General features: G+C 38.5%; 1 protein-coding gene and 1 pseudogene across 1 annotated transcript in view; both read right to left on the reverse strand.

Annotated features, from left to right (window-relative positions):
- CNTNAP2 (contactin associated protein 2) overlaps nucleotides 1–27,047 on the reverse strand; it is a 2,098,245-nt gene that overhangs the window by 698,791 nt on the left and 1,372,407 nt on the right. Inside the window, exon 14 of the mRNA XM_032643309.1 lies at nucleotides 5,787–5,987. Coding sequence (XP_032499200.1) covers nucleotides 5,787–5,987 — 201 coding nt within the window. The remainder of the gene's footprint in view (nucleotides 1–5,786; nucleotides 5,988–27,047) is intronic.
- On the reverse strand, nucleotides 1,984–2,127 carry LOC116759906 (annotated as a pseudogene).

Raw genomic sequence — 27,047 nt, forward strand, 5'->3', positions numbered from 1 at the left:
AGTTAACTGAAATGAATCCTTCACACCTCAGCCTACATATCACAATTCCTGATACACAAGAAACAATACATATATATGGATTGATTATCTTATCCATTATTCCAGCTGAGACTTTGATCAACTCCTACCCACACTGCTGAAATAATCTCTACTCTCCCCTGTGACCATTCTGTCCCTTTTAACTACAGGGTCCTCTATGAAGATGCCAGTTGCCTGGGTGTAGAATATTGCTAGATTTAATTTTCTGCTTTTACCTTTTAGTTATTACTATCTTCATTGCTTGTCCCATTTAATTGTATCCTCCAATTTCATTACAATTATTTAACATAATAATTAAGTAGATAAATGATTAATCTTTTGATTAACATACTGACTAGTCACAATGAAACTCATTCACGGAAAATGCCAGTCTTTAGCTGCAGTGGAGCAATGTTTTATCTATGTTGTTTCAAGAGTTAAACATCATAGTTTCTTATAATGCACATCACAAGCTGAAAATTCACTTTTTTGATAGCTTCACTGAAGTTTAGAATTTTTTTCTAAAAATAGGTTATAAGTTATAATGCCAGACTCATGTTTTCTTGTCTTTTGGATGCCATTAAATCACAGTTCAGTATCATTAAAGTATATTGAATTTTACACAGCTTACTTAACAGGTAAAAATTGTGAACATAACCCCTTTTCAATAGATACAAAATCTAATAGTAAACTACCCAAAAGGATGGATAATTTATACTGTTTCTTTCCAAAAAAGAAGCAATAAAACTATGACTTATGAGAACAAAACTACATGGCACAATGAAAAACACTGAGAACAAATGAAATCAACACTAAATATAGTCAGAAAAACAGGAAACATATCAACTTTATATCTCTATAATTAAATATTTATATATGTAGGGAATAAATGCTTTAGAAGAAAATGCTTAATTAGAAAGCATAAAGTTTTATAAAATAAATACACGACAACAGTGCATCTAAAATACACAAATAAGCATTTAAAATCAGGCTAATAGGTCTTATCCAAATATAGAGCAATATTTTTGCCATTTAAAAGCATTAGGATTGTTGACTAAGTCTTGACTCAAGTGGGATCTAATATACTTTCTCCTGGTGTCTAATTTATCAAATTTAAGTTCTTGAGGTACTTATTTTCAGAAGTAGATTTCACTGTTTAAAGATTTCTGCCTTTCATTAAGTTCAGATATCAGTATATTTGCAGTTCTGGGGATATAAATATAAAACATGTTAACATCCTTGTGGTTTTGGATAGCTATTAATGGTGGGGTTTTTTTTTTCCCTTTGGGTAGAATTAATTTGTTTATTTTCAAATTGGATGAAATCAAATAACCTTGTCTTTATTCTGTGTCTTTTGTAAAGCTGATTAAGGACAACTGAATTAATAGTTACATTGCAAGGATGGATATGACCATAAAGAATGGCAAAAGCATTACTTTAAAATTGATTCCGTTTAAAGATTTTGTAGTAATAAAAAGAAGTGATGGGACTTTCCTGGTGGCACAGTGGTTAAGAATCTGCCTGTCAATGCAGGGGACATGGGTTTGAACCCTGGTCTGGGAAGATCCCACGCACCACAGAGCAACTAAGCCCGTGAGCCACAACTACTGAGCCCGTGTGCCACAACTACTGAAGCCCATGTGTCTAGAGCCTGTGCTCTGCGACAAGAGAAGCCACCACAATGAGAAGCACGCTCACCGCAACCAAGAGTAGCCCCTGCTCACTGCAACTAGAGAAAGCCCACGCGCAGCAACGAAGATCCAACGCAGCCAAAGAAATGAATAAATAAATAAATTTTTTAAAAAGTGATAACACTGTAAGTCATATATTACTATCCTTGTAAAAGTTGTGAGAAACCATTAATGAGTAAATCTACATTTGTTAGCTAATGGTGTGGTACAACTAAAGATTTATCAAAATAAAAATGAGGTCCATATACATGTAAAATCAACTCTTTATCATAAGTATCATTAGCTACTATAGAGCCCCAAATGAACTCTTGAGGGTAAGGCTCTTAAAACAAAGAATAACATTTTAAGTACATAGCTATTACAAACCCATTTGATATTCATTTTACACTTGATCTTAGCCAAAAGGCCGAGAAGCGATTGATATTCATTTTAATTGCCATGACTATAATGAATATACTTGTATTCAAACAGATGTCACAAGTACTGCTACAGAAGTTCCAATATAATTCAGCCTTAGTTAAGAATAAGGAAATGGATATTTAAAATGGAACATTACCAGGAAGGAGGGAAAAAACCAATTACAGAAAACATCAGCTCCTTAAAATAGCAAATTAAAGATTTGTATTAAATTGTATTCTTTCATACTTGGACATATACAGAATACAGTAATACAGGAAAACTTGCTATATCAACCACTCCTTTTCCTTGCCTCAGCTGTCTACAGATTAATTAACCCTGAAAATAGAAATTGGGATATGAAAAATGACTAAGAAGAGTAGGCTGAAATTCACTTTACAATAGTCTACAAAAAGGATTTTTAAAATACCACTATGCCAATTTATTTTAGCTGGAGGAACAGGTAGTTACGTATGCCATTTTATTTCAGTTGGTCAGACAAGTTCTAATATTCCCTTTAATCTTCTCCCACACAGAGGACTGATGCCTTAAAATCCAAGATGAGAGGCCTCATGCCATAAATTAAAGATGGTATTTTTCAATGTACGGTTCACAGAATGATGCATGGATGTTTGTTAAAAGCAAACATTCCTGTGCCCCAACCAAGTTCTCCCGAGTCAGAATCGGAATCAGCATTGTGACGAGCAACCTGAAAATTCTGACGTACACACTTGTTTAAAAACAACTGACTGAAGGTTGAATGAGGAAATATTTAAAACAATATATTTGTCATTTCATTCCAGTCAGCAAACATTTATTAAGTCCGATCCTATGTGAGTAAAGATTTGATACATGGAGGGTGTCCCCAAAGGCAAGAAGCATATGATAACATGATTTTCAATGCACAGTTTAGTAAGTATAATAATAACCTGCAAATGTCTGCAAACACAAAGAAAATAGTGTGCTTACTGTACAGATTCACAATTCACTCTTGGTTTCAATTTAGTAGTTCTTCCTCTGAAAAGGTGTCTGGAGGTTGAAGAGAAGTGTGTTTAGCTTATTATGAGAAAACGTAATGGAAGTATTTTTAAAAACAAATTTATCCTGTTTCCTGATGGTTTTGGACATCCTGGGTTTCCAAAAGGAGGGTAATAAGTGTGTGAGGCTTCTTGGTGGATGGGGGAAGGCACAGAGTATACCAATGAGGGAAGGGAAGGAATGAACTACAAGACCAGAATCGCTAAAGCAAATTGTTTCTCTTACCTCTAGCCTAATTCTCCTGGTGCCTGAACTGTAAGAGAAACTTATTTGGAGGTTGCATTGTGTTTTTTAACCACGAGAGCAAAAATTCAAACAGTAAAAGTTGACTTTGGAGTTTAATAGAAGAATGGAAGAAAATAAAGAAAACAAAGCTGATGGTACCAAGTTATTTTTCTGGTCAGCAGTTTTCCCTCACACCATCCCCCTCCAGGACTGGAGACTGATGGACTGGAATCTTTGGAGTGAACTTCCAAAGGGAGCACTCACTCATGAAACTGAGGGCAGACAAGCTGATGGGCACTAATTGTGCCTAGTGCTCCGGATTTTCTATAATCGTTGGTTGACTCTTCTTAGCACTGGAAACAGGATCCAGTAAAAATAAAATAAAAGGCTGAAATAAGTGAAGGGGGATAGAAGAACAGTTGTAGGGACCTTCAGGGATTTCCACTGCCCACAGCTATGGTTCTCACAGTGGTCTCCAGACCAGCAATACCATCATCACCCGGGAACTCATTGCACTAGCACACTCAGGCTGCCGTAGCAAAATACCATCGGCTGAGTGGCTTAAACAACAGACATTCTTTTCTTACAGTTCCGGAGGCTGTAAGTCCGAGATCAAGGTACTGGCCAGTTTGGTTTCTGGGGAGAGTGCTCTTTCTGACTCTTCCTCTTTTTATAAACCACCAATTCAGTCAGATTAGGAATCCAACCTTATAACCTCATTTAACCTTAATTATCTCCTAAAAGCCCTGTCTCAAATACGGTCACATTAGGGATTAGGACTTCAACGTGTGAATTTTGGGGGACACAATTCAGTCCAAAACACTCGTTACAAATGAAAATTCTGGAGCCCCACCTCAGACCTACTGAATCAGAAATTCAGGGAACGAAGCCCAGCAGTCTGTGTCTCATTAATCCCTCTGGGTTATTCGCAGGCACACTAAAGCCTGAGGTGAGAAGCACGGGCCTCCAGGGAAAATTCTCAGCATTGCATTTCATTTCCTCCACGGTTTCTCCCATTTGTACTTTCCAGCCTTATATCTTACTGTTTTTTGACACGAACTCTGCTTCTGCTAAACTACTTCTCACCGTGGCCTGAAAGATCATTCGTATTCTGTCCTCCAGACTCTTGTTTACTCTCACCAACCTCGAATTGTCTTTCAACCTCTTTAATGAAGCATCACTTCAACATCCCAGCCACAGTCATGTCTTCCTTCTCCAAATAGCAAAAGCATAATTGTCTGAACCAATCATTTTCATATTTTACAGATTTTACTTTCTTAGAGTTCATAGGTTATACTTGTCTGTAATTTTAGCACAAGGCTTTGCACATAAAAGCACTTAAATCTTCAAAACATTATAGACTGTCCTGCTTATAACTCTTTTCTGTGACTCCCTACAACACTGGCCCCAATACAACACTAATTTGGGGCATCAAGCAGTCCCTTGGTCTCTGACATAATGCCACTTCCAAAGTTGTTTAATAATAAAAAAACATCAATATACTATTTGCTCTTTATTAAGTCCTTAAGTGCATCAAGACTTATAACAGGCACTTAGTATATTCCCTGATCAAATTCTCACAATCACCCTGAAATGGGCATTATGATCCCTCTTTGACTGAAAGACACTGGAAACTGAGGCAGAGAAGTTCAAGGAACTCCCCCAAAGTCACATACCCGAGAAGCAGCAAGGCTGAAAAGTGTGAACATATGTTTCTCTGACTCAAAGCACATGCTCTACTTCTATGTTATACTATAGACGAAGAGATTTAGTTTGCTGTCAACATAATGAATTTACTGCCAAGAATCCCAGAGTGTATGGCTCTTGTGGTAAAGATACTTCCAATATACCCTTTGTAAACTATCTTCTTTACCCCCAACACACACACACACAAGTCCTGAAGCACTGCTAAAAGTAAGCCATCATGAAAAGAAAGAGCAGACTTCTTGAGACCAACAGATACTGTTAAATGACTACAGACAACAAACAGCTCTAAATTCTATCGCTATTCTATATGCTATTTACCTGCAGACAGCCTTCAGAATTCTTTCATCTCTATGTTAGAGACAACTGAAGAACTCAAAGGGAATTACTTGAAAGTTCACAAGGAGCTTTGATAAACTTTTGCCCAAAGCAAATACTGATAATTACACACTAGAAGCACTGACACACACACATACATGCATATAAAAATTTTAAATCGCTAAGTTAGAAACAATGGAATTTTTCTGAAAAAATGGTACTTCTTAGCTTCCTTCTCCAGAAAGAAAAAACAAGTGGTTATATTTTACTTTCACAGCTGCCCGTGCTTTGAAGACGGGACTGTTAAGATAATAAGCCACACCTGTTGGACTGTTTAGGTAATTCCAATCACCAGCTAAGATAGTAATTAAAAGTAACATTCCATTCTCAGCCTACCTGGGGTGTTCAACAACCTGGACATCTTGCAGAAATAGGAGATGTACTGCTCACAATACTCGGCACTGTTGGTGATGGCGCTGATCTGGTCCATGGAGGCGCTGTAAATGAGCTGTGTCACCGAGTATTTTTCTGGGTTGTAGCCCACCACCGTTGTCTGCATCTGCAAATCGTGAGACACTATGGTCCATACTTTGTCCTCTGTGGGGAGAAAAAAGCCACGACAATGGGTCATTAGTATGCACATGTATCTTCAAATGTCAGCAAATAAGTGAGCTATAATCTCACTGGTGTCTTCCCTGAACCGCTGTAGAACAGAGCTAAGGATAGTAGTACTTAAAGTAACCCCTACCCTTTCTCACACTTAAGTTCTGCTTATATAGACAGAGTAGAAAAGTAATATTTTTTATTAAAAACAAACGCAAGATACCTCCTGAAAATGAAACCAAATAGCCTGAGAATCTGGTTGATGCTCTAATATCTGCAGCATTGAATGTGAGGCCCATTGTGTTCCCGACTCTATAATCCCTCGCTCCTTCTGTAGAACAGTATTTGCTCCTTCCTAAAGGAACTACGTGCTCTCAAGCCTCTGGATCTTTGTACATGCTGTTTGCTCTAATCAGAATATGCATACTCATCTTGTCAACAAATATTCTTTTCTCCCTGACCTTTCAGTTATAATTAGACACTGCATGCTCTGTTACTGAAACGCTCTACACATGTGGAATGATGCAAATAAGTAATTATCTTGGTGTTTTGGACCCTGAAAATTTCAATATGTGAAAAGGAGAAGCATATATAAGATTGATGAGATTAAATTAAAATGCTATATAGTTCTGCATCTGAATTAGAAGCATCACTGTGAACCCAGGATGATGTTATCCTTTTTAAAATGTAGATATATGTCTTAGCTCTGTCCACTGAAAAAGTTCCCAAACAAGGACCAACCTCTGGCACCAGACTGTCATTACTCAATACCATATTCCATTAAGAGAAAACTAAGCTCCTGGAGAAGTGGCTGATTCAGGGCTGGAAATGTATAAGAGGAGCCTGGAACATATTGTCACTTCAGAAACAAACTACTGGAAACAGAGAGTGGTTCAAAAAATCCCAGGGCCAAAGAAGGATGATTTTAATTAACATCAATAAGAATTTCCTGCAATACATTAAAATACAGCGAGTATATTTTTTTTTTTTCCTTAGGCAGAAGATGATTTTTTTTTTTTAACATCTTTATTGGGGTATAATTGCTTTACAATGGTGTGTTAGTTTCTGCTTTATAACAAAGTGAATCAGCTATACATATACATATGTTCCCATATGTCTTCCCTCTTGCGTCTCCCTCCCTCCCACTCTCCCCATCCCACACTTCCAGGCTGTCACAAAGCACCGAGCTAATATCCCTGTGCCTTGCGGCTGCTTCCCCCCAGCTATCTACCTTACTACGTTTGTTAGTGTGTATATGTCCATGACTCTCTCTCGCCCTGTCAAAACTCACCCTTCCCCCTCCCCATATCCTCAAGTCCGTTCTCCAGTAGGTCTGCGTCTTTATTCCTATCTTACCCCTAGGTTCTTCATGACATTTTTTCCCCTTAAATTCCATATATATGTGTTAGCATACGGTATTTGTCTTTTTCTTTCTGACTTACTTCACTCTGTATGACAGACTCTAGGTCTATCCATCTCATTACAAATAGCTCAACTTCATTTCTTTTTAAGGCTGAGTAATATTCCATTGTGTATATGTGCCACATCTTCTTTATCCATTCATCCGATGATGGGCGCTTAGGTTGTTTCCATGTCCTGGCTATTGTAAATAGAGCTGCAATGAACATTTTGGTACATGACTCTTTTTGAATTTTGGTTTTCTCAGGGTATATGCCAAGTAGTGGGATTGCTGGGTCATATGGTAATTCTATTTGTAGTTTTTTAAGGAACCTCCATACTGTTCTCCACAGTGGCTGAACCAATTCACATTCCCACCAGCAGTGCAAGAGTGTCCCCTTTTCTCCACACCCTCTCCAGCATTTATTGTTTCTAGATTTTTTGATGATGGCCATTCTGACTGGTGTGAGATGATATCTCATTGTAGTTTTGATTTGCATTTCTCTAATGATTAATGATGTTGAGCATTCTTTCATGTGTTTGTTGGCATTCTGTATATCTTCTTTGGAGAAATGTCTATTTAGGTCTTCTGCCCATTTTTGGATGGGGTTGTTTGTTTTTTTGTTATTGAGCTGCATGAGCTGCTTGTAAATTTTGGAGATTAATCCTTTGTCATTGCTTCATTTGCAAATGTTTTCTCCCATTCTGAGGGTTGTCTTTTGGTCTTGGTTATGGTTTCCTTTGCTGTGCAAAAGCTTTGAAGTTTCATTAAGTCCCATTTGTTTATTTTTGTTTTTATTTCCATTACTCTAGGAGGTGGGTCAGAAAGGATCTTGCTGTGATTTATGTCATAGAGTGTTCTTCCTATGTTTTCTTCTAAGAGTTTGATAGTTTCTGGCCTTACATTTAGGTCTTTAATCCATTTTGAGCTTATTTTTGTGTATGGTGTTAGGGAGTGATCTAATCTCATACTTTTACATGTACCTGTCCAGTTTTCCCAGCACCATTTATTGAAGAGGCTGTCCTTTCTCCACTGTACATTCCTGCCTCCTTTATCAAAGATAAGGTGTCCATATGTGCGTGGGTTTATCTCTGGGCTTTCTATCCTGTTCCACTGATCTATCTTTCTGTTTTTGTGCCAGTACCATACTGTCTTGATTACTGTTGCTTTGTAATATAGTCTAAAGTCAGGGAGCCTTATTCCTCCAGCTCCTTTTTTCATTCTCAAGATTGCTTTGGCTATTCGGGGTCTTTTGTGTTTCCATACAAATTGCGAAATTTTTTGTTCTAGTTCTGTGAAAAATGCCAGTGGTAGTTTGATAGGGATTGCATTGAATCTGTAGATTGCTTTGGGTAGTAGAGTCATTTTCACAATGTTGATTCTTCCCATCCAAGAACATGGTATATCTCTCCATCTATTTGTATCATCTTTAATTTCTTTCATCAGTGTCTTATAATTTTCTGCATACAGGTCTTTCGTATCCTTAGGTAGGTTTATTCCTAGATATTTTATTCTTTTTGTTGCAATGGTAAATGGGAGTGTTTTCTTGATTTCACTTTCAGATTTTTCATCATTAGTATATAGGAATGCCAGAGATTTCTGTGCATTAATTTTGTATCCTGCTACTTTACCAAATTCATTGATTAGCTCTAGTAGTTTTCTGGTAGCATCTTTAGGATTCTCTATGTATAGTATCATGTCATCTGCAAACAGTGACAGCTTTACTTCTTCTTTTCCGATTTGGATTCCTTTTATTTCCTTTTCTTCTCTGATTGCTGTGGCTAAAACTTCCAAAACTATGTTGAATAAGAGTGGTGAGAGTGGGCAACCTTGTCTTGTTCCTGATCTTAGTGGAAATGCTTTCAGTTTTTCACCATTGAGGATGATGTTTGCTGTGGGCTTGTCATATATGGCTTTTATTATGTTTAGGAAAGTTCCCTCTATGCCTACTTTCTGGAGGGTTTTTATCATAAATGGGTGTTGAATTTTGTCGAAAGCTTTCTCTGCATCTATTGAGATGATCATATGGTTTTTCTCCTTCAATTTGTTAATATGGTTTATCACATTGATAGATTTGCATATATTGAAGAATCCTTGCATTCCTGGAATAAACCCCACTTGATCATGGTGTATGATCCTTTTAATGTGCTTTTGGATTCTGTTTGCTAGTATTTTGTTGAGGATTTTTGCATCTATGTTCATCAGTGATATTGGCCTGTAGTTTTCTTTCTTTGTGACATCCTTGTCTGGTTTTGGTATCAAGGTGATGGTGGCTTCGTAGAAGGAATTTGGGAGTGTTCCTCCCTCTGCTATATTTTGGAAGAGTTTGAGAAGGATAGGTGTTAGCTCTTCTCTAAACGTTTGATAGAATTCACCTGTGAAGCCATCTGGTCCTGGGCTTTTGTTTGTTGGAAGGTTTTTAATCACAGTTTCAATTTCAGTGCTTGTGATTGGTCTGTTCATATTTTCTATTTCTTCCTGATTCAGTCTTGGCAGGTTGTGCATTTCTAAGAATTTGTCCATTTCTTCCAGATTGTCCATTTTATTGGCATAGAGTTGCTTGTAGTAATCTCTCATGATTTTTTTTATTTCTGCAGTGTCAGTTGTTACTTCTCCTTTTTCATTTCTAATTCTATTGATTTGAGTCTTCTCCCTTTTTTTCTTGATGAGTCTGGCTAGTGGTTTATCTATTTTGTTTATCTTCTCAAAGAACCAGCTTTTAGTTTTATTGATCTTTGCTATTGTTTCCTTCATTTCTTTTTCATTTATTTCTGATCTGATTTTTATGATTTCTTTCCTTCTGCTAGCTTTGGGGTTTTTTTGTTCTTCTTTCTCTAATTGCTTGAGGTGCAAGGTTAGGTTGTTTATTCGAGATGTTTCCTGCTTCTTAAGGTGGGCTTGTATTGCTATAAACTTCCCCCTTAGAACTGCTTTTGCTGCATCCCATAGGTTTTGGGTCGTTGTGTCTCCATTGTCATTTGTTTCTAGGTATGTTTTTATTTCCTCTTTGATTTCTTCAGTGATCACTTCATTATTAAGTAGTGTATTGTTTAGCCTCCATGTGTTTGTATTTTTTACAGATCTTTTCCTGTAATTGATATCTAGTCTCATGGCGTTGTGGTCGGAAAAGATACTTGATACAATTTCAGTTTTCTTAAATTTACCAAGGCTTGATTTGTGACCCAAGATATGATCTATCCTGGAGAATGTTCCATGAGCACTTGAGAAAAATGTGTATTCTGTTGTTTTTGGATGGAGTGTCCTATAAATATCAATTAAGTCCATCTTGTTTAATGTATCATTTAAAGCTTGTGTTTCCTTATTTATTTTCATTTTGGATGATCTGTCCATGGGTGAAAGTGGGGTGTTAAAGTCCCCTACTATGAATGTGTTACTGTTGATCTCCCCTTTTATGGTTGTTAGTATTTGCCTTATGTATTGAGGTGCTCCTATGTTGGGTGCATAAATATTTACAATTGTTATATCTTCTTCTTGGATCGATCCCTTGATCATTATGTAGTGTCCTTCTTTGTCCCTTTTAATAGTCCTTATTTTAAAGTCTATTTTGTCTGATATGAGAATTGCTACTCCAGCTTTCTTTTGCTTTCCATTTGCATGGAATATCTTTTTCCATCCCCTTACTTTCAGTCTGTATGTGTCTCTAGTTCTGAAGTGGGTCTCTTGTAGACAGCATATATAAGGGTCTTGTTTTTGTATCCATTCAGCCAATCTGTGTCTTTTGGTGGGAGCATTTAGTCCATTTACATTTAAGGTAATTATTGATATGTATGTTCCTATTTCCATTTTATATATTGTTTTGGGTTCGCTACTATAGGTCATTTCCTTCTCTTGTGTTTCGTGTCTAGAGAAGTTCCTTTAGCATTTGTTGTAAAGCTGGTTTGGTGGTGCTGAACTCTCTCAGCTTTTGCTTGTCTGTAAAGGTTTTAATTTCTCCATCAAATGTGAATGAGATCCTTGCTGGGTAGAGTAGTCTTGGTTGCAGGCTATTCTCCTTCATCACTTTCAGTATGTCCTGCCACTCCCTTCTGGCTTGTAGGGTTTCTGCTGAGAGATCAGCTGTTAACCTTATGGGGATTCCCTTGTGTGTTATTTGTTGTTTTTCCCTTGCTGCTTTTAATATGCTTTCTTTGTATTTAATTTTTGACAGTTTGATTAATATGTGTCTTGGCGTGTTTCTCCTTGTATTTATCCTGTATGGGACTCTCTGTGCTTCCTGGACTTGATTAACTATTTCCTTTCCCATATTAGGGAAGTTTTCAACTATAATCTCTTCAAATATTTTCTCAGTCCCTTTCTTTCTTTCTTCTTCTTCTGGAACCCCTATAATTCGAATGTTGGTGCGTTTCATGTTGTCCCAGAGGTCTCTGAGACTGTCCTCAGTTCTTTTCATTCTTTTTTCTTTATTCTGCTCTGCAGTAGTTATTTCCACTACTTTATCTTCCAGGTCACTTATCCGTTCTTCTGCCTCAGTTATTCTGCTATTGATCCTATCTAGAGTGATTTTAATTTCATTTATTGCATTGTTCATTGTTGCTTGTTTCATCTTTAGTTCTTGTAGGTCCTTGTTAACTGTTTCTTGCATTTTGTCCATTCTACTTCCAAGATTTCGGATCATCCTTACTATCATTATTCTGAATTCTTTTTCAGGTAGATTGCCTATTTCCTCTTCATTTGTTAGGTCTGGTGGGTTTTTATCTTGCTCCTTCATCTGCTGTGTGTTTTTCTGTCTTCTCATTTTGCTTATCTTACTGTGTTTGGGGTCTCCTTTTTGCCGGCTGCACGTTCGTAGTTCCCGTTGTTTTTGATGTCTGTCTCCAGTGGCTAAGGTTGTTTCAGTGGGTTGTGTAGGCTTCCTGGTGGAGGGGACTAGTGCCTGTGTTGTGCTGGATGAGGCTGGATCTTGTCTCTCTAGTGGGCAGGTTCACGTCTGGTGGTGTGTTTTGGGGTGTCTGTGGCCTTATTATGATTTTAGGCAGCCTCTCTGCTAATGGGTGGGGTTGTGTTCTTGTTTTGCTAGTTGTTTGGCATAGGTTGTCCAGCACTGTGGCTTGCTGGTCGTTGAGTGAAGCTGGGTGCTGGTGTTAAGATGGAGGTCTCTGGGATATTTCCACCGTTTAATATTATGTGGAGCTGGGAGGTCTCTTGTTGACCAGTGTCCTGAAGTTGGCTCTCCTACCTCAGAGGCAGAGCCCTGACTCCTGGCTGGAGCACCAAGAGCCTTTCATCCACACAGCTCAGAATAAAAGGGAGAAAAAGTAGGGAGAAGTAGTAGAAGTATGAGTAAAGAAAGAAGGAAAGGAGGAAAGGAAGGAAGGAAGAAAGAAGCAAAGAAGGAAAGAAAGGAGGGAGGGAGGGAGGGAGGAAGGAAGGAAGGAGGGAAAGAAGGAAAAAAGACAGAAAGAAAGATGATACAGTAAAAATAAAATAAAGTATAATATAGTTATTGAATTAAAAAATATTTAGAAAAAAAAAAAAGGGCCGGATAGAACCTTAGGACAAATGTTGGAAGCAAAGCTATACAGAGAAAATCTTACACAGAAGCATACACATACACCTTCACAAAAAGAGGTAAAGGGGGAAAAATCATAAATCCTGCTCCCTGAGACCACCTCCTCAATTTGGGGTGATTCGTTGTCTAAAGGAGGGAAGGAAGGAAGGAAAGAAAGAAAGAACGAAGGTAAAGTATAATAAAGTTATTACAATTAAACTTAATTATTAAGAAAAAGAATTTTTAAAAAAAAGTCATGGACGGATAGAGCCCTAGGACAAATGGTGGAAGCAAGAGTATACAGACAAGATCTCACACAGAAGCATACACGTACACATTCACAAAAAGAGGAAAAGGGAAAAAAATCATAGATCTCGCTCCTAAAGTCCACCTCTTCAATTTGGGATCATTCCTTGTCTATTCAGGTATTCCACAGATGCAGGGTATATCAAGTTGATTGTGGAGCTTTAATCCGCTGCTTCTGTGGCTGCTGGGAGAGATTTCCCTTTCTCTTCTTTGTTCTCACAGCTCACAGGAGCTCAGCTTTGGATTTGGCCCTGCCTCTGCGTGTAGGTCGCTGGAGGGCGTCTGTTTTTTCGCTCAGACAGGACGGGGTTAAAGGAGCCGCTGATTCGGGGCCTCTGGCTCACTCAGGCCGCCAGCGAGTATATTTAACTCCATGAGTTTGTACAAAAAAAAGAAATGTCTAATTTTGGAAGATGCTAGGTAACTAACTCATTACTTTGAATATTGGCAAATAGAGGCAAAGAATCCAGCATTTAGTCTACCTTAGCTATATGAAGTGTAATGTAACTAAATACTTTCTTTATGGAAATATTTCAGCTCATAAATGAAGGCTAAATGATAAATGTTTTAACTTCTAACAAGTTAGTAGGATCTGAGTAGGATTATTCATGGTTGCTAATATAACAAGTAAAACCGGAGGAGACGTGCGTCCTGGGGATCAGGAGGGGCGGGCAAGAACACAGGCCTACCTGTGGAGGGGTGTGGACAAAACTCAGAGGTGAATTTCACCAAGCTTACAGACCTACCTGCCAACTTCTAGAAAATACAGGGGAAAGGGGAACATGTTAAATGTCACCAAAGGGAAACAGCGAAATCCACGCTGTGGAAAACTGTATACATTATACAATCTAGTTTTTCAACAGGTGAGTGATAAATAACAAAGGAAGCGAGAGAGACACACACACAGGAGAGAGACAGACAGAGAGACAGAGAGCTTTCGATTAAGAGAGATGAGAGATGTCCTGAACTTGCCCCTCCTGAGGTCTTCCTATTTCAGGAAATGGCAACTCCACTCGTCCAGTTCTAGGACAAAAGCCTTGGAGTCGCTCTCAACTCTTCCCTTTCTTCCACCTCCTCCTGCAGCCTGTCAGTGACCCCCGCCTGCTCTACCTTCAATAATTATTCCGAATCAGGGCACGCCTCACCCCAACCCCCGCCACTGCTCTGGTCAAAGCCCCAGGGCCGCTCGCCTGCATCCCACAGTAACCTCTAACCAGTCCCCTCTTTCCACCCTTGCACCCTCACGCCTACCTTCAACACATCAACCAGGCTGAGGTTTTCGAGCACAAGTCAGATTTTGACACAGCTCAGGGTCCTCACATGGCACCCGGTCTCGTTCACAGACAAAGTCTAGTTCTTAGAATAGTGAAAGGCCCTCTGAGATCCGGCTCTTCCTTGCCGCCCTACTAATCTCCCCCTTGCTCCTTTGGCTCTGCCTCCTTGGAGACTCGCACTTGCTCTTTCCTGCATCTAGAGCGGTCTTTCCTCAAGCCCACTCTTTCTCCAGATCTGAGCTCCAGTGACAACCTTCCCTTCCCGAGTCCCACCCCACCACAGATGCTCTCCATCTACAACAGATAATTGTTTTTCCAGTTTTATCTTTGGCCTGATCAGAACTGCCTTCCTTTAGCTCCTCTGATACAGCAAGAAAAGCTACAATATATTTTGGTAATTCTGTCACTTTCTGACATGATTCTGAAAACAAACTGATTGTCATGTATATCCAGACCTTCAGATTTACCTTCACCTAATTAAAAATTCATTAATTGAATTAGGTTACTTCTATCACTTTTCTGTTACAATAAGTCTATGGCATAGAATTCTCAAATGTTTGACACCACTTACTTTTTCCTCCCTCCCTCCTTCCTCTCTTCTTTCTTTCCCTCCCTCCCTTCCTTCCTTCTTCGTTTCTTTCTCTTTTTCTTTCTTTTTCTCTCTTTTTTTTAAAACAAATCCTTACCAAGAGCCTTGTCCTGTAGCACTGTTCCAGACCTCTCTTTCTTTAACTTTTGATGGAACAGCATTCTAATCTGACCCTCCTTTAAATATCATAAACCCCTTTTTATATATACAAAATAGGTTAATAAAGGCAAACACTAATTAAGCAAGTAAAACAAAATGATCACCAATTATGGTCTCTGTCAATAACTTTAAAAAGACTAACCAATTTGTTAATGTTGATGAATCTCTTAACATTTTGGTCCTGGTGACTTCTTGACCCTAAACTCTAGTTCCAGCCATCTCAGCACACACATTTCATCATCAAAACCCTCCCTGTACATTATATCTTTATATTTGTTTTATACTCCACTCATTCATTCAACAAATATTATCATGTACCTACTTACTATATGACCAGTACAGATCTAGGCACCATGGAAACCACAGCAAAAAAAAAAGCATTCATAAATTTTTGCAGCTTACATTCTTACATTCTAGTGGAGAAAAGAAAACAGATAATAAGCAAAATTAAAAGAATACATATATATATATATAGTTAGCCAGTGATAATGGTGAGGAGGAAAACTAAATCAGGGAAGGGAAGAATAGGCTGTGTGTATGGGGATTGCATTTTTAAACACAGAGGAATCCATAAAAGCCTTGAGAAAGTGACATTTCAATAAATAAGGTAGCTATCCAGCAAGCCATGTAGATGTCTGGGGAAAAGTATTCCAGACAGAGGGAATGAAAATGCAAATGTTCTAAATCTGGAATATTCTGGATGTCCTTCAGGTATACAAGAAAGCCAGTGAGTGACGGAAGGGGAGAGGAGCAGAAGTTGAAGACGGAAATGTAATGAGAATGAGTGGATTGTGACCTTACAGTGAGATGGAAAGCCACTGGCTTTGGAAGGTTTGGAGCAAGTGAAAGTAGTTTGCTTTAACTTAATCTTTGACATACCATTCTTTGCTGCAATAAAATTATACTTCAGAGGGGTTTGAAAAATAATATATATATATATTTCTTTATAAAGATTTAAAACTTTCTACAGTGTCATGGCATTATAAAAGGTAATATATAAGCTCTATTTTGATAGCATAAAACAATTACTGTTGATGCATCTTACAAATTATTTGTTAATGCTTGCATATTACACACTGTGATGGTTCCTTTGGAGCTATTAAATCTTTTTTTTTTTTTAAACATCTTTATTGGGGTATAATTGCTTTACAATGGTGTGTTAGTTTCTGCTTTATAACAAAGTGAATCAGCTATACATATACATATGTTCCCATATGTCTTCCCTCTTGCGTCTCCCTCCCTCCCACTCTCCCCATCCCACCCCTCCAGGCTGTCACAAAGCACCGAGCTAATATCCCTGTGCCTTGCGGCTGCTTCCCCCAGCTATCTACCTTACTACGTTTGTTAGTGTGTATATGTCCATGACTCTCTCTCGCCCTGTCAAAACTCACCCTTCCCCCTCCCCATATCCTCAAGTCCGTTCTCCAGTAGGTCTGCGTCTTTATTCCTGTCTTACCCCTAGGTTCTTCATGACATTTTTTTTTTCCTTAAATTCCATGTATATGTGTTAGCATACGGTATTTGTCTTTTTCTTTCTGACTTACTTCACTCTGTATGACTGACTCTAGGTCTATCCATCTCATTACAAATAGCTCAACTTCATTTCTTTTTAAGGCTGAGTAATATTCCATTGTGTATATGTGCCACATCTTCTTTATCCATTCATCCGATGATGGGCACTTAGGTTGTTTCCATCTCCGGGCTATTGTAAATAGAGCTGCAATGAACATTTTGGTACATGACTCTTTTTGAATTTTGGTTTTCTCAGGGGATATGCCCAGTAGTGGGATTGCTGGGTCATATGGTAATTCTATTTGTAGTTTTTTAAGGAACCTCCATACTGTTCTCCATAGTGGCTGAAGCTATTAAATCTTAAATGACAAATGGATATTAACAATTTTGCAGATATCCAGCATCTAGAAGAAAGTTATGCTATATAGATTTTTCTTCACTAGTATCATAAGTGGAAAAATTAAAAATTTTATTCCCATATTCACAGTGTGTTTATATAGCATGTATTGTAAGATATGTGTGTAATGCAAATAAAAACTAATGTGTATGGAAACTTCTAATTTCTGCCACTGTCTGTTTTCATGAAGAAGCAATTGATAAGCTAGTGTATTTCAAATATTCTTTTTAGATTAGTGTGTTATGAAAACGGCCTTTGTGATTACTTAGTGCTTAGTATCTGTCGCATCATGCAATTACATATTTAAAAACTGTCACCTTGTACGTTGTTTTAAATATAGCTAATTTAATGATATGTTTCAAATACTGGGGTACATCTGGAACATACTGTGGGAATACATCCCTCTCCTTGGCATTTACAGGGTCCTCAAGATTACCCAGTTTAGTTGTGTTGACATATGTACATTAGAAAGGTCGCTCTGCTACCTGTATCAGTGACCCCATATCCTTATCCTAACTGTAATTCTCAGGTAATTCACTTCATGAGAACTCAATTCCTGGCACAGTTGGAGTTATGACCAGGGCCCGATAAAGCCAGGAAATGACCAGTGAAGAAGGCAAAGAATTACTCCTCCCAGAATACAACCAGTTTCTTCATCATACATATGGCTGTTCTTTGACTCTTTTCCATGTTATTTATCCATATATAATCTGAAGTTCACAGTACAGAGCAGGTCTTTATACAGCACATTTTAATTAAAGTCCAATCTGAGCTAAATCGAGTGGAAAAAAATTTTGTGTCCCATACATCTGAATATGCATCTAAGTGTTTCTGATTTTCAAGCAGCATCATGGTTCTGGTTATTGACCAATTTGTCAATCTGGGAGCTTTTTACACCTTTATTCAAATTAACTCTGAAATGATCTTTAAAATTAAGGGAATATTATATTATAAATTACCTAAACTTAAAATGGCGTATAAAGCTTGTTAGGTGGGCCTCGGCAACATCTCCTTGTGGTCCAAATCCCTGAGCAGCCCTATTACCTATTACAGTAATTCTACAGGAATGACGCTGGGTCTCTCACTCTGAGAGTAACACAACTGGAACTGAACTATAATACATGCCTCACCTAAGATTTTCCATATTGCATGTAAAACTTGGCCTGCTGCATAAAACTAGTGAATTCAATTTTGTATATCCTTAAATTTCTTCTCTATCTCATAAACTGCATTCTGATAACTAGGTTTGTGGTTTTCTTTGAGCATAGAAGTCTTAATAGTTATTATCCTGATTCAGTAAATCAACAACTGAACCTCAACTATGAGGAAGATATGAGCAAGGATCGCCAATGAAACACTATAGCATCAATAAGAATTGCTTACATGTTTGTAGCCTTACAGGAGAACACAGCCAAGGGAAGAAGCCTACCATTTAAAAGAAACCATGTTCTCATGTAAAAAATTTTGAGTTCTACATAGCATCAAGATAATGTCATTTTAGAGAGCATCCATTTTGAATCTCTTCAATTAGAGATTAAGAAACCAAGTGTAATAGAGTTACCACATGATCCTGCAATCCCACTCCTGGGCATATATCCTAGTTCAAAAAGATACATGCACCCCAATGTTCACAGCAGCACTACTTACCATAGCCAAGACATGGAAACAACCTAAGTGTGCATCAATGAATGGCTAAAGAAGATTTTATATATATATTATAAAATGATATATATATAAAATGGAATATTAGCCATAAAAAGAATGAAATATTGTCATTTGCAACAATATGGATGGACCTAGAGATTATCATACTAAGTGAAGTGAGTCAGAGAAAGACAAGTATCACATGATATCACTTATATGTGGAATCTAAAAAAAATACAAATGAACTAATTTACAAACAGAAACAGTCTCACAGACACAGAAAACAAACTTTCTCAAAGGGGAAAGGGTGGGGGAAGGGATAAATTAGGAGCATGGGATTAACAGATGCACTACTACATATAAAATATACAACAAGGATTTACTGTATAGCACAGGGAACTATATTCAATATCTTATAATAACCAATAATGGAAGAGAATCTGAAAAAGAATATATATATATGAATCACTTTGCTGTACACCTGAAACTAACACAATATTGTAAATCAACTATACTTCAATTAAAAAAAAAAGTGTCAGAAGTGATAAGTGGCTTGACCAAATGAATACGAAAAGTTAGTGGCAAAATAATGGAAACTTTGTCCCCTAATTCTGGATTTAGTGCTCTTTTCACTACACATGTCTTTGACCCAGTGGTGATATGCCTGGTGACATGTCAAAATATTTATTGTCTTCCCCACAGCACCCCACTAATTTTCAGGGGGCAGGGGAATATAGACACCATTTTAGACTTTTTAAATATTATTTTAAATTACAATATACAAGTTATTACATCAAGAAAAATGTCATAAAATCATGAATACATTCATAAACCATTACTGAGTTTTTTATCTGTTTCAGCACGATGTTAGGTTCTGGAAGTACAAGGATGAAAAAGACTTGAGTTCCTGTCCTCAACAAGCCTGTAGTCCAATGGAGGGGAGAAAACATTAAGCTTGAAATTGCAAATTGCGAACAGGTGCTAAAACAGATATATGCACAGGGTCTTGTGAGTTCACATGGAAAGTCTGTATAACCCAGCTTTAGACAGCCATAAGTGACCCAAGAGGACATGGCATTTTCAGTGAATGATGAAGGTTAAATAGGGATGAGCCATATGAAGATGGTGATAAAAGCAGTTTCATTCTTCTTATAGCTTAGACCAAATACCTTGGAGACAAAACGTTCAGTAAATGGGATCTGGATCAACTGGAAATTGAAGGGTCTGGAATGGTGAAGTATAAGATTGCAGTCATAACAATTGCATATGGGTTGAAAGTTCTAGTAGATCATCACGGTGTAGGTGTTGAAATGCTGTGGAGATGGACGATTAATTTATATTTTAAAAAATATTTCTCCAAAGGCATATAGGACAAGCCCACAGCTAACATCATACTCAACAGGGAACAGCTGAAAGCTTTGCCTCTCAAAATCTGGAACAAGTCAAGGGGAATATGATTAGGGATATACCTAGGCTTTAATTTGATATTTGATGTTATATTTCTTAATCTAGGTGTTGTATACAAACTAGAAATACTTCATATTGAAACAATTAACAGGTACCTTATTTCAGTTAAACTTTATATGAATTCCAGATTTGCAACAGTAATAGTCTAGGAAATACTGGTCATTTTACATGAGCTATGTGTGCTTTACTGCATAAGTCACAGAACAATTTCTTATATAGTTGCTTACCCAAAGTATTAAATAATTCTACAAACTATGTTAGGTTATAATGATGGTAGGCTATGATGGTTTTTTGTTTCTGTTTCATTTTTTAGTCATTTGTCAGAGGATCTATTTGAAAATTTCATCAGTCTTCCAGGCAGTTAAGTTTAAAGACCATTAATTTTATAGACCATTATTTTGTTTAGAAGGTTTTCTCAATAGTTATGATCCTACTGACACAATTTAACTTATTAGAAATTTTTGGTGTCATGTTTTTCTCCCCCCAAATACATTTTGTGTGAGCATTACAAGCATCTCTGTAACCTAGACCCTAATATCATAGAGGTCATTTCACCGTGGTGGGCTTCGATGGTTTAAGCCACGCCATAATGCCTGCTATGTATGCAGCTCAGGTGGCATAAGCAGCTTTAATCACGTGTAGAGAAATAAGGTATATAAAGCAGACGGAACCCCTGCAGGAAGCACCGAGGAAATGAACTAAAAGTACAGATGATGTTCTGCAGGTGGTGGAAAATGTTAATTATTTTTATGCTCACAATTCCAGCTCAAAAATGGAGTGTTGTGAGCAAGTATAAATAATGGTGGATCATTCATACCCACCTGAAGAACAATTTGGAGCCTATGTATATCGTTTTTCAAGGAAGACATTAGCTATTTTCTGGGAAGAAGAATATTTGTTAATGTTTTTGTTCCACTGTAGAGATGTTAACATTCTTTTACAATACAGCTAGAGTTACTGACTGCATTTATATGAATACTTAGACAAGCTAATCTTCCCTTTCCTTTTTCTCTCACACTGCTAGAGATGTAGTTGGTGTGTATTTGATAGTCGGGAGTTCATCTCTGTGGCAATAAGAAGATTTCTATCCTGTGTAGCAAGGAAATGTTACTCTTCAATTTGTGTTGCTTATAATGGTAATTAGATTTTGATCTGAGTTCAAACTTGGATACTAGGTAAACGTCATCTTGGATCAATGACTGACCATTTCTGTGGACCTTTCAAGATAACACTTACTTCCTATTATTTAAAAACACCTTAAAACATATTGCACACACTTGGTTAAAAAAAAATCACTTCAAGTATTTACCACACTGACCTAGCTGTAGTTCAGATATGCCAGGCACTTATGCTTTAAGGCTTCTGCATGGCTGTTTCCTCTGCCTAGAGGAATTTTTCCAGATGGTCTCAAGGCTAACTCCCTCGCCTCCATTAGTCTTGATTCAAATGGCATGTTCTCATTGAGGTCTGTGAAGTCTATCTTATTTAAACTTACAGCCCACTCTGTCCCTTCCCTTCTCTACACCCAAAGCACATACGTATGGCCTTTGAACATAGTATACAATTTACGTGTTTGTTATTTTTATCGTCTGCCTCCCTACCCCACCTTCCTCATAGTCTATAAACTTCAATATATCAGTGAATTTTTAAAATAAATTTTGTTTACTCATGAATCTTAAATTCTTAGAATAGTACCTAGGAGTCTGCAGAAGTTCATAAATATTGTGCTAATAATATACCTTAACCCTTTCTTCACTTAGTTTCCAACAAATCTCTATCACAATCATCATCAGTGATTTGATGGTATTTTGTAGTATGTACCCATTTGATATATACTAACAAATGTAAAATAGATAGCTAGTGAGAAGCAGCCGCATAGCACAGGGAGATCAGCTCAGTGCTTTGTGACCACCTAGAGGGGTGGGATAGGGAGGGTGGGAGGGAGACGCAAGAGGGAGGAGATATGGATATATATGTATATGTATAGCTGATTCACTTTGTTATAAATATAAAGCAGAAACTAACACACCATTGTAAGCAATTATACTCCAATAAAGATGTTAAAAGAAAAAAAAGAAATACAGTTTATGGGCTTATAGATCCCATCAGATAGTTCTACAATTTATTAAGCTTCAAAAAAAAACAAACATTTAGAAAGTCTTTACAGATGGAACAAAGTGATATTTGAAATTATAAAATCCTGGTACTGTACTTGCAGTATTTACAAGATTTTTTAAATCTTGTAAACTGCAAGGATTTTTTTAAAGAGCAACATGATAATACAGCCAAGATGCAATAAGCTTCTTAAAACCACCGTCATTTTCTTTCTGGGTTGAACAGTAAGATAATAATCATTCTGTGCTAAGTGTGTGCACATCTCCTTACACAGCAAGACATCCTGAACATAGGAGTTTCATTCATCAACAACTTGCTTTATTCCAAGCACTGTTCTAGGTCCTGAGCGCATGAAGGCAAATAACACGTGTGGCACGCCACCAAAGAGTTAGTGGGAAGAAGGTACACAAAATAAGTAATTACTGTACAACCTGAAAAAATAACTTACTTTTCAAGCAACTGCCAGAATCACCCAAGTAATGAGATTTAGCATATAAATCATAAACCCACTTACAACCTACATCACATCCTTTAACATATGTAACACAATCTTTAAAATTCTCTGCTATTCTATTTATATATTTTTTTATTGTTGGGAGATTTTATTTTGCTGGCACTTAGTTTAAACCTAAGCTGTATCAGGCTAACTTGAGAAATTATATTCTTCCTGAAGCTTCTATCCAAAAAGATGTAGCAGAAAACACACAACTGAGAATGACAGTTTGATTCGCTATTAACAGGATAGAATCTCATAAGATGGCCCTTCCTTTCATGTTGACCCTAGCTCACATTACTGTCTGCTCCTGAAACTTGAAAAGATCAAATACATCCCAGCAATTTACATTTTGGGGGCACTAAGGGCTGTGGTTTAGGCGATATCCCATCAGAAAGTTTGTGGTAACAGAAGCGAACTCACAGACATAGAAAATAAATTTATGGTTACAAAAGGGGAAGTGAGGGGGGGATAAATTAGGAGTCTGGAATTAGCAGATACAAACTACTATATATAAAATAGATAAACAACAAGGTCCTATTGTATAGCACAGGGAACTATATTGAATATCCTGTAATAAACCATAATGGAAAAGAATATGTAAAAGAATATATATGTACATGTATACATGTACATATATATAATATATAAAACTGAATCTGTTTGCTGTACACCAGAAACCAACACAATATTGTAAATCAACTATACTTCAATAAAAAAAGAAAGTTTATGGCCCTTTTCCCTCCTTTCAACCCAAGCACCAGGCTTAAACATAATTTTTTTTGATAATACAGATAATATTTATCACCTTGGAAGAAAATCCCCAAGTAATCAACTCCTCTGAGTATTTAATTTTCCCCATTAACTCAGTTTCTATTCACTGAAGCAGCCCTATTGTGAGGAACATTAGCACGACAGTCTGACAGATTAAGTTCCTCCATGAGAATAATTAGCTAGAAATAAATTTTTAGGGAAAGAAAATCCTTAAGATAGCAGAATTAACATATTCAAAGGACCTAAAACTGGTGTTCTCACTTTAATTTTAACAGAAGTACAAATGTATTAGGTGATTTCTCTTTTTTAAAAAAAATGATTCTCTGAGAAACTAAAATATTAAAGCTCCTCTAAACCCAGCAAATTCTCCCCCACTGCCAAGAACACTCCCACCTGCCCTGGCTCTGAGTCCATCAAGTCTCAGCTTTTAAGTACTTTGCTAGAAAATATCACCCACTTCCCAAGCCCCAATATCAGATCAAGTTCAGATTAGATATCCATCCATCTCCATCTGCCTCCCTAACAATCCATGTTTACCATTGGGTTTGCATTTCTCATATCGTATTTGGAACATATTTGTTGCAACCACAACTCTGCTGTCCCTGAGGCAGAGTTGGATACAACTGTCATTGCTGAATCCTTATTGCCTAACCGAGTACCTGGTGTAGGTGCTCAAGTGCTCAATAAACACTTGCTGAACTAATGAAGTGGCACAGAGCTCGACACTAGGCTCCAGAAGCAGACGCAGCTGAAGGACGTGGGGTGGGGTTCAGACTGAGGAGCCATTCTGCAAAGGGTCTGAGACTGAGAAGGAGCTGAATAAGATGCAAAAGATGATAGGAAGCCGGCAGGGAGGCAGTACAGTCAGGCTTCTGTTTTTGAAAGATCCCTCTGGATTGGCTTCCGGGAAGATGGCGGAAGAGTAAGACGCGGAGATCACCTTCCTCCCCACGGATACACCAGAAATACATCAACACATGGAACAACTCCTACAGAACACCTACTGAACGCTGGCAGAAGGCCTCGGACCTCCCAAAAGGCAAGAAACCCCCCACGTACCTGGGTAAGGCAAAAAAAAAAAAAAGAATAAACAAGACAAAAGGATAGGGACAGGACCTGCACCAGTGGGAGGGAGCTGTGAAGGAGGAAAGGTTTCCATACACAAGGAAGCCTCTTCGGGGGCGGAGACTGTGGGTGGCGGAGGGGAAAAGCTTCGGTGCCGTGGAGAAGAGCACAGCAACAAGCGTGTGGTGGGCAAAGCGGGGAGATTCCCGCACAGAGCATCAGGGCCGACCGGCACTCACCAGCCCGAGAGGTTTGTCTGCTCACCCACACGGGCAGCGGGGCTGGGAGTTGAGGCTCGGGCTTCAGTCGGAGCGCAGGGAGAGGACTGGGGTTGGCAGCGTGAATGCAGCCTGCAGGGGTTTGTGTGCCACGGCTAGCCAGGAGGGAGTCCGGGGAAAAGTCTGGACCTGCCGAAAGGCAAGAGACTTTTTCTTCCCTCTCTGTTTCCTGGTGCGCGAGGAGAGGGGATTACGGGCGCCGCTTAAAGGAGCTCCAGAGATGGGCGCGAACCACAGAGACGGGCATGAGACGCTAAAGCTGCTGCTGCCGCCACAAAGAAGCCTGCGTGTGAGCACAGGTCACTATCCACACGCCCCTTCCGGGGAGCCTGTGCAGCCCGCCACTGCCAGGGTCCCAGGATCCAGGGACAACTCACCCGGGAGAATGCACGGCGCGCCTCAGCCTCGTGCAACGTCACGCCGGCCTCTGCCGCCGCAGGCTCACCCCACATCCGTGCCCCTCCCTCCCCCCGGCCTGAGTGAGCCAGAGCCCCCGAATCAGCGGCTCCTTTAACCCCGTCCGTCCTGTCTGAGCGAAGAACAGACGCCCTCCGGCGACCTACACACAGAGGTGGGGCCAAATCCAAAGCTGAGCCCCAGGAGCTGTGAGAACAAAGAAGAGAAAGGGAAATCTCTCCCAGCAGCCTCAGGAGCAGCGGATTAAATCTCCACAATCAACTTGATGTACCTACATCTGTGGAATACCTGAATAGACAACGAATCATCCCAAATTAAGGAGGTGGACTTTGAGAGCAAGATTTATGATTTTTTCCCCTTTTCCTCTTTTTCTGAGTGTGTATGTGTATGCTTCTGTGGGAGATTCTGTCTGTATAGCTTTGCTTCCACCATTTGTCCTTGGGTTCTATTGTCCGGTTTTGTTTTTTTAATTTTTTCTTTTTTTCCTTAATAATTAATTTTTTATTTTAATAACTTTATATTTTATCTTACTTTATTTTATTGTACTTTATCTTCTTTCTTTCCTTCCTTCCCTCCTTTCTTCCTCCCTTCCTCCCTCCCTCCTTTCTTCCTTTCTTTCTTTCTTTCTTTCTTCTACTAATTCTTTCTTTCTAGTTTTTCTCCCTTTTATTCTGAGGCATGTGGATGAAAGGCTCTTGGTGCTGCAGCCAGGAGTCAGTGCTGTGCCTCTGAGGTGGGAGAGCCAACTTAAGGACACTGGTGCAAAAGAGACCTCCCAGCTCCACGTAAAATCAAACAGCGAAAATCTCCCAGAGATCTCCATCTCAACACCAACACCCAGCTTCACTCAACGACCAGCAAGCCACAGTGCTGGACACCTATGCCAAACAACTAGCAAGACAGGAACACAGCCCCATCCATTAGCAGAGAGGCTGCCTAAAATCATAATAAGGCCACAGACACCCCAAAACACACCACCAGATGTGGACCTGCCCACCAGAAAGACAAGATCCAGCCTCATCCACCAGAACACAGGCACTATTCCCCTCCACCAGCAAGCCTACACAACCCATTGAACCAACCTTAGCCACTGGGGACAGACACCAAAGACAATGGGAACTACGAACCGGCAGCCTGCAAAAACGAGACCCAAAACACAGTAAGATAAGCAAAATGAGAACACAGAAAAACACAAAGCAGATGAAGGAGCAAGATAAAAACCCACCAGACCGAACAAATGAAGAGGAAATAGGCAGTCTACCTGAAAAAGAATTCAGAATAATGATAGTAAAGATGATCCAAAATCTTGGAAATACAGTAGACAAAATGCAAGAAACATTTCACAAGGACCTAGAAGAACTAAACATGAAACAAACAATGATGAACAACACAATAAATGAAATTAAAAATACTCTAGATGAGATCAATAGCAGAATAACTGAGGCAGAAGAACGGATAAGTGACCTGGTAGATAAAATAGTGGAAATAACTACTGCAGAGCAGAATAAAGAAAAAAGAATGAAAAGAACTGAGGACAGTCTCAGAGACCTCTGGGACAACATTAAACACACCAACATTCGAATTATAGGGGTTCCAGAAGAAGAAGAGAAAAAAGAAAGGGACTGAGAAAATATTTGAAGAGATTATGGTTGAAAA

The sequence above is a fragment of the Phocoena sinus genome, chromosome 9 (genome assembly GCF_008692025.1).
Source record: "Phocoena sinus isolate mPhoSin1 chromosome 9, mPhoSin1.pri, whole genome shotgun sequence".
Lineage (NCBI taxonomy): Eukaryota > Metazoa > Chordata > Mammalia > Artiodactyla > Phocoenidae > Phocoena > Phocoena sinus.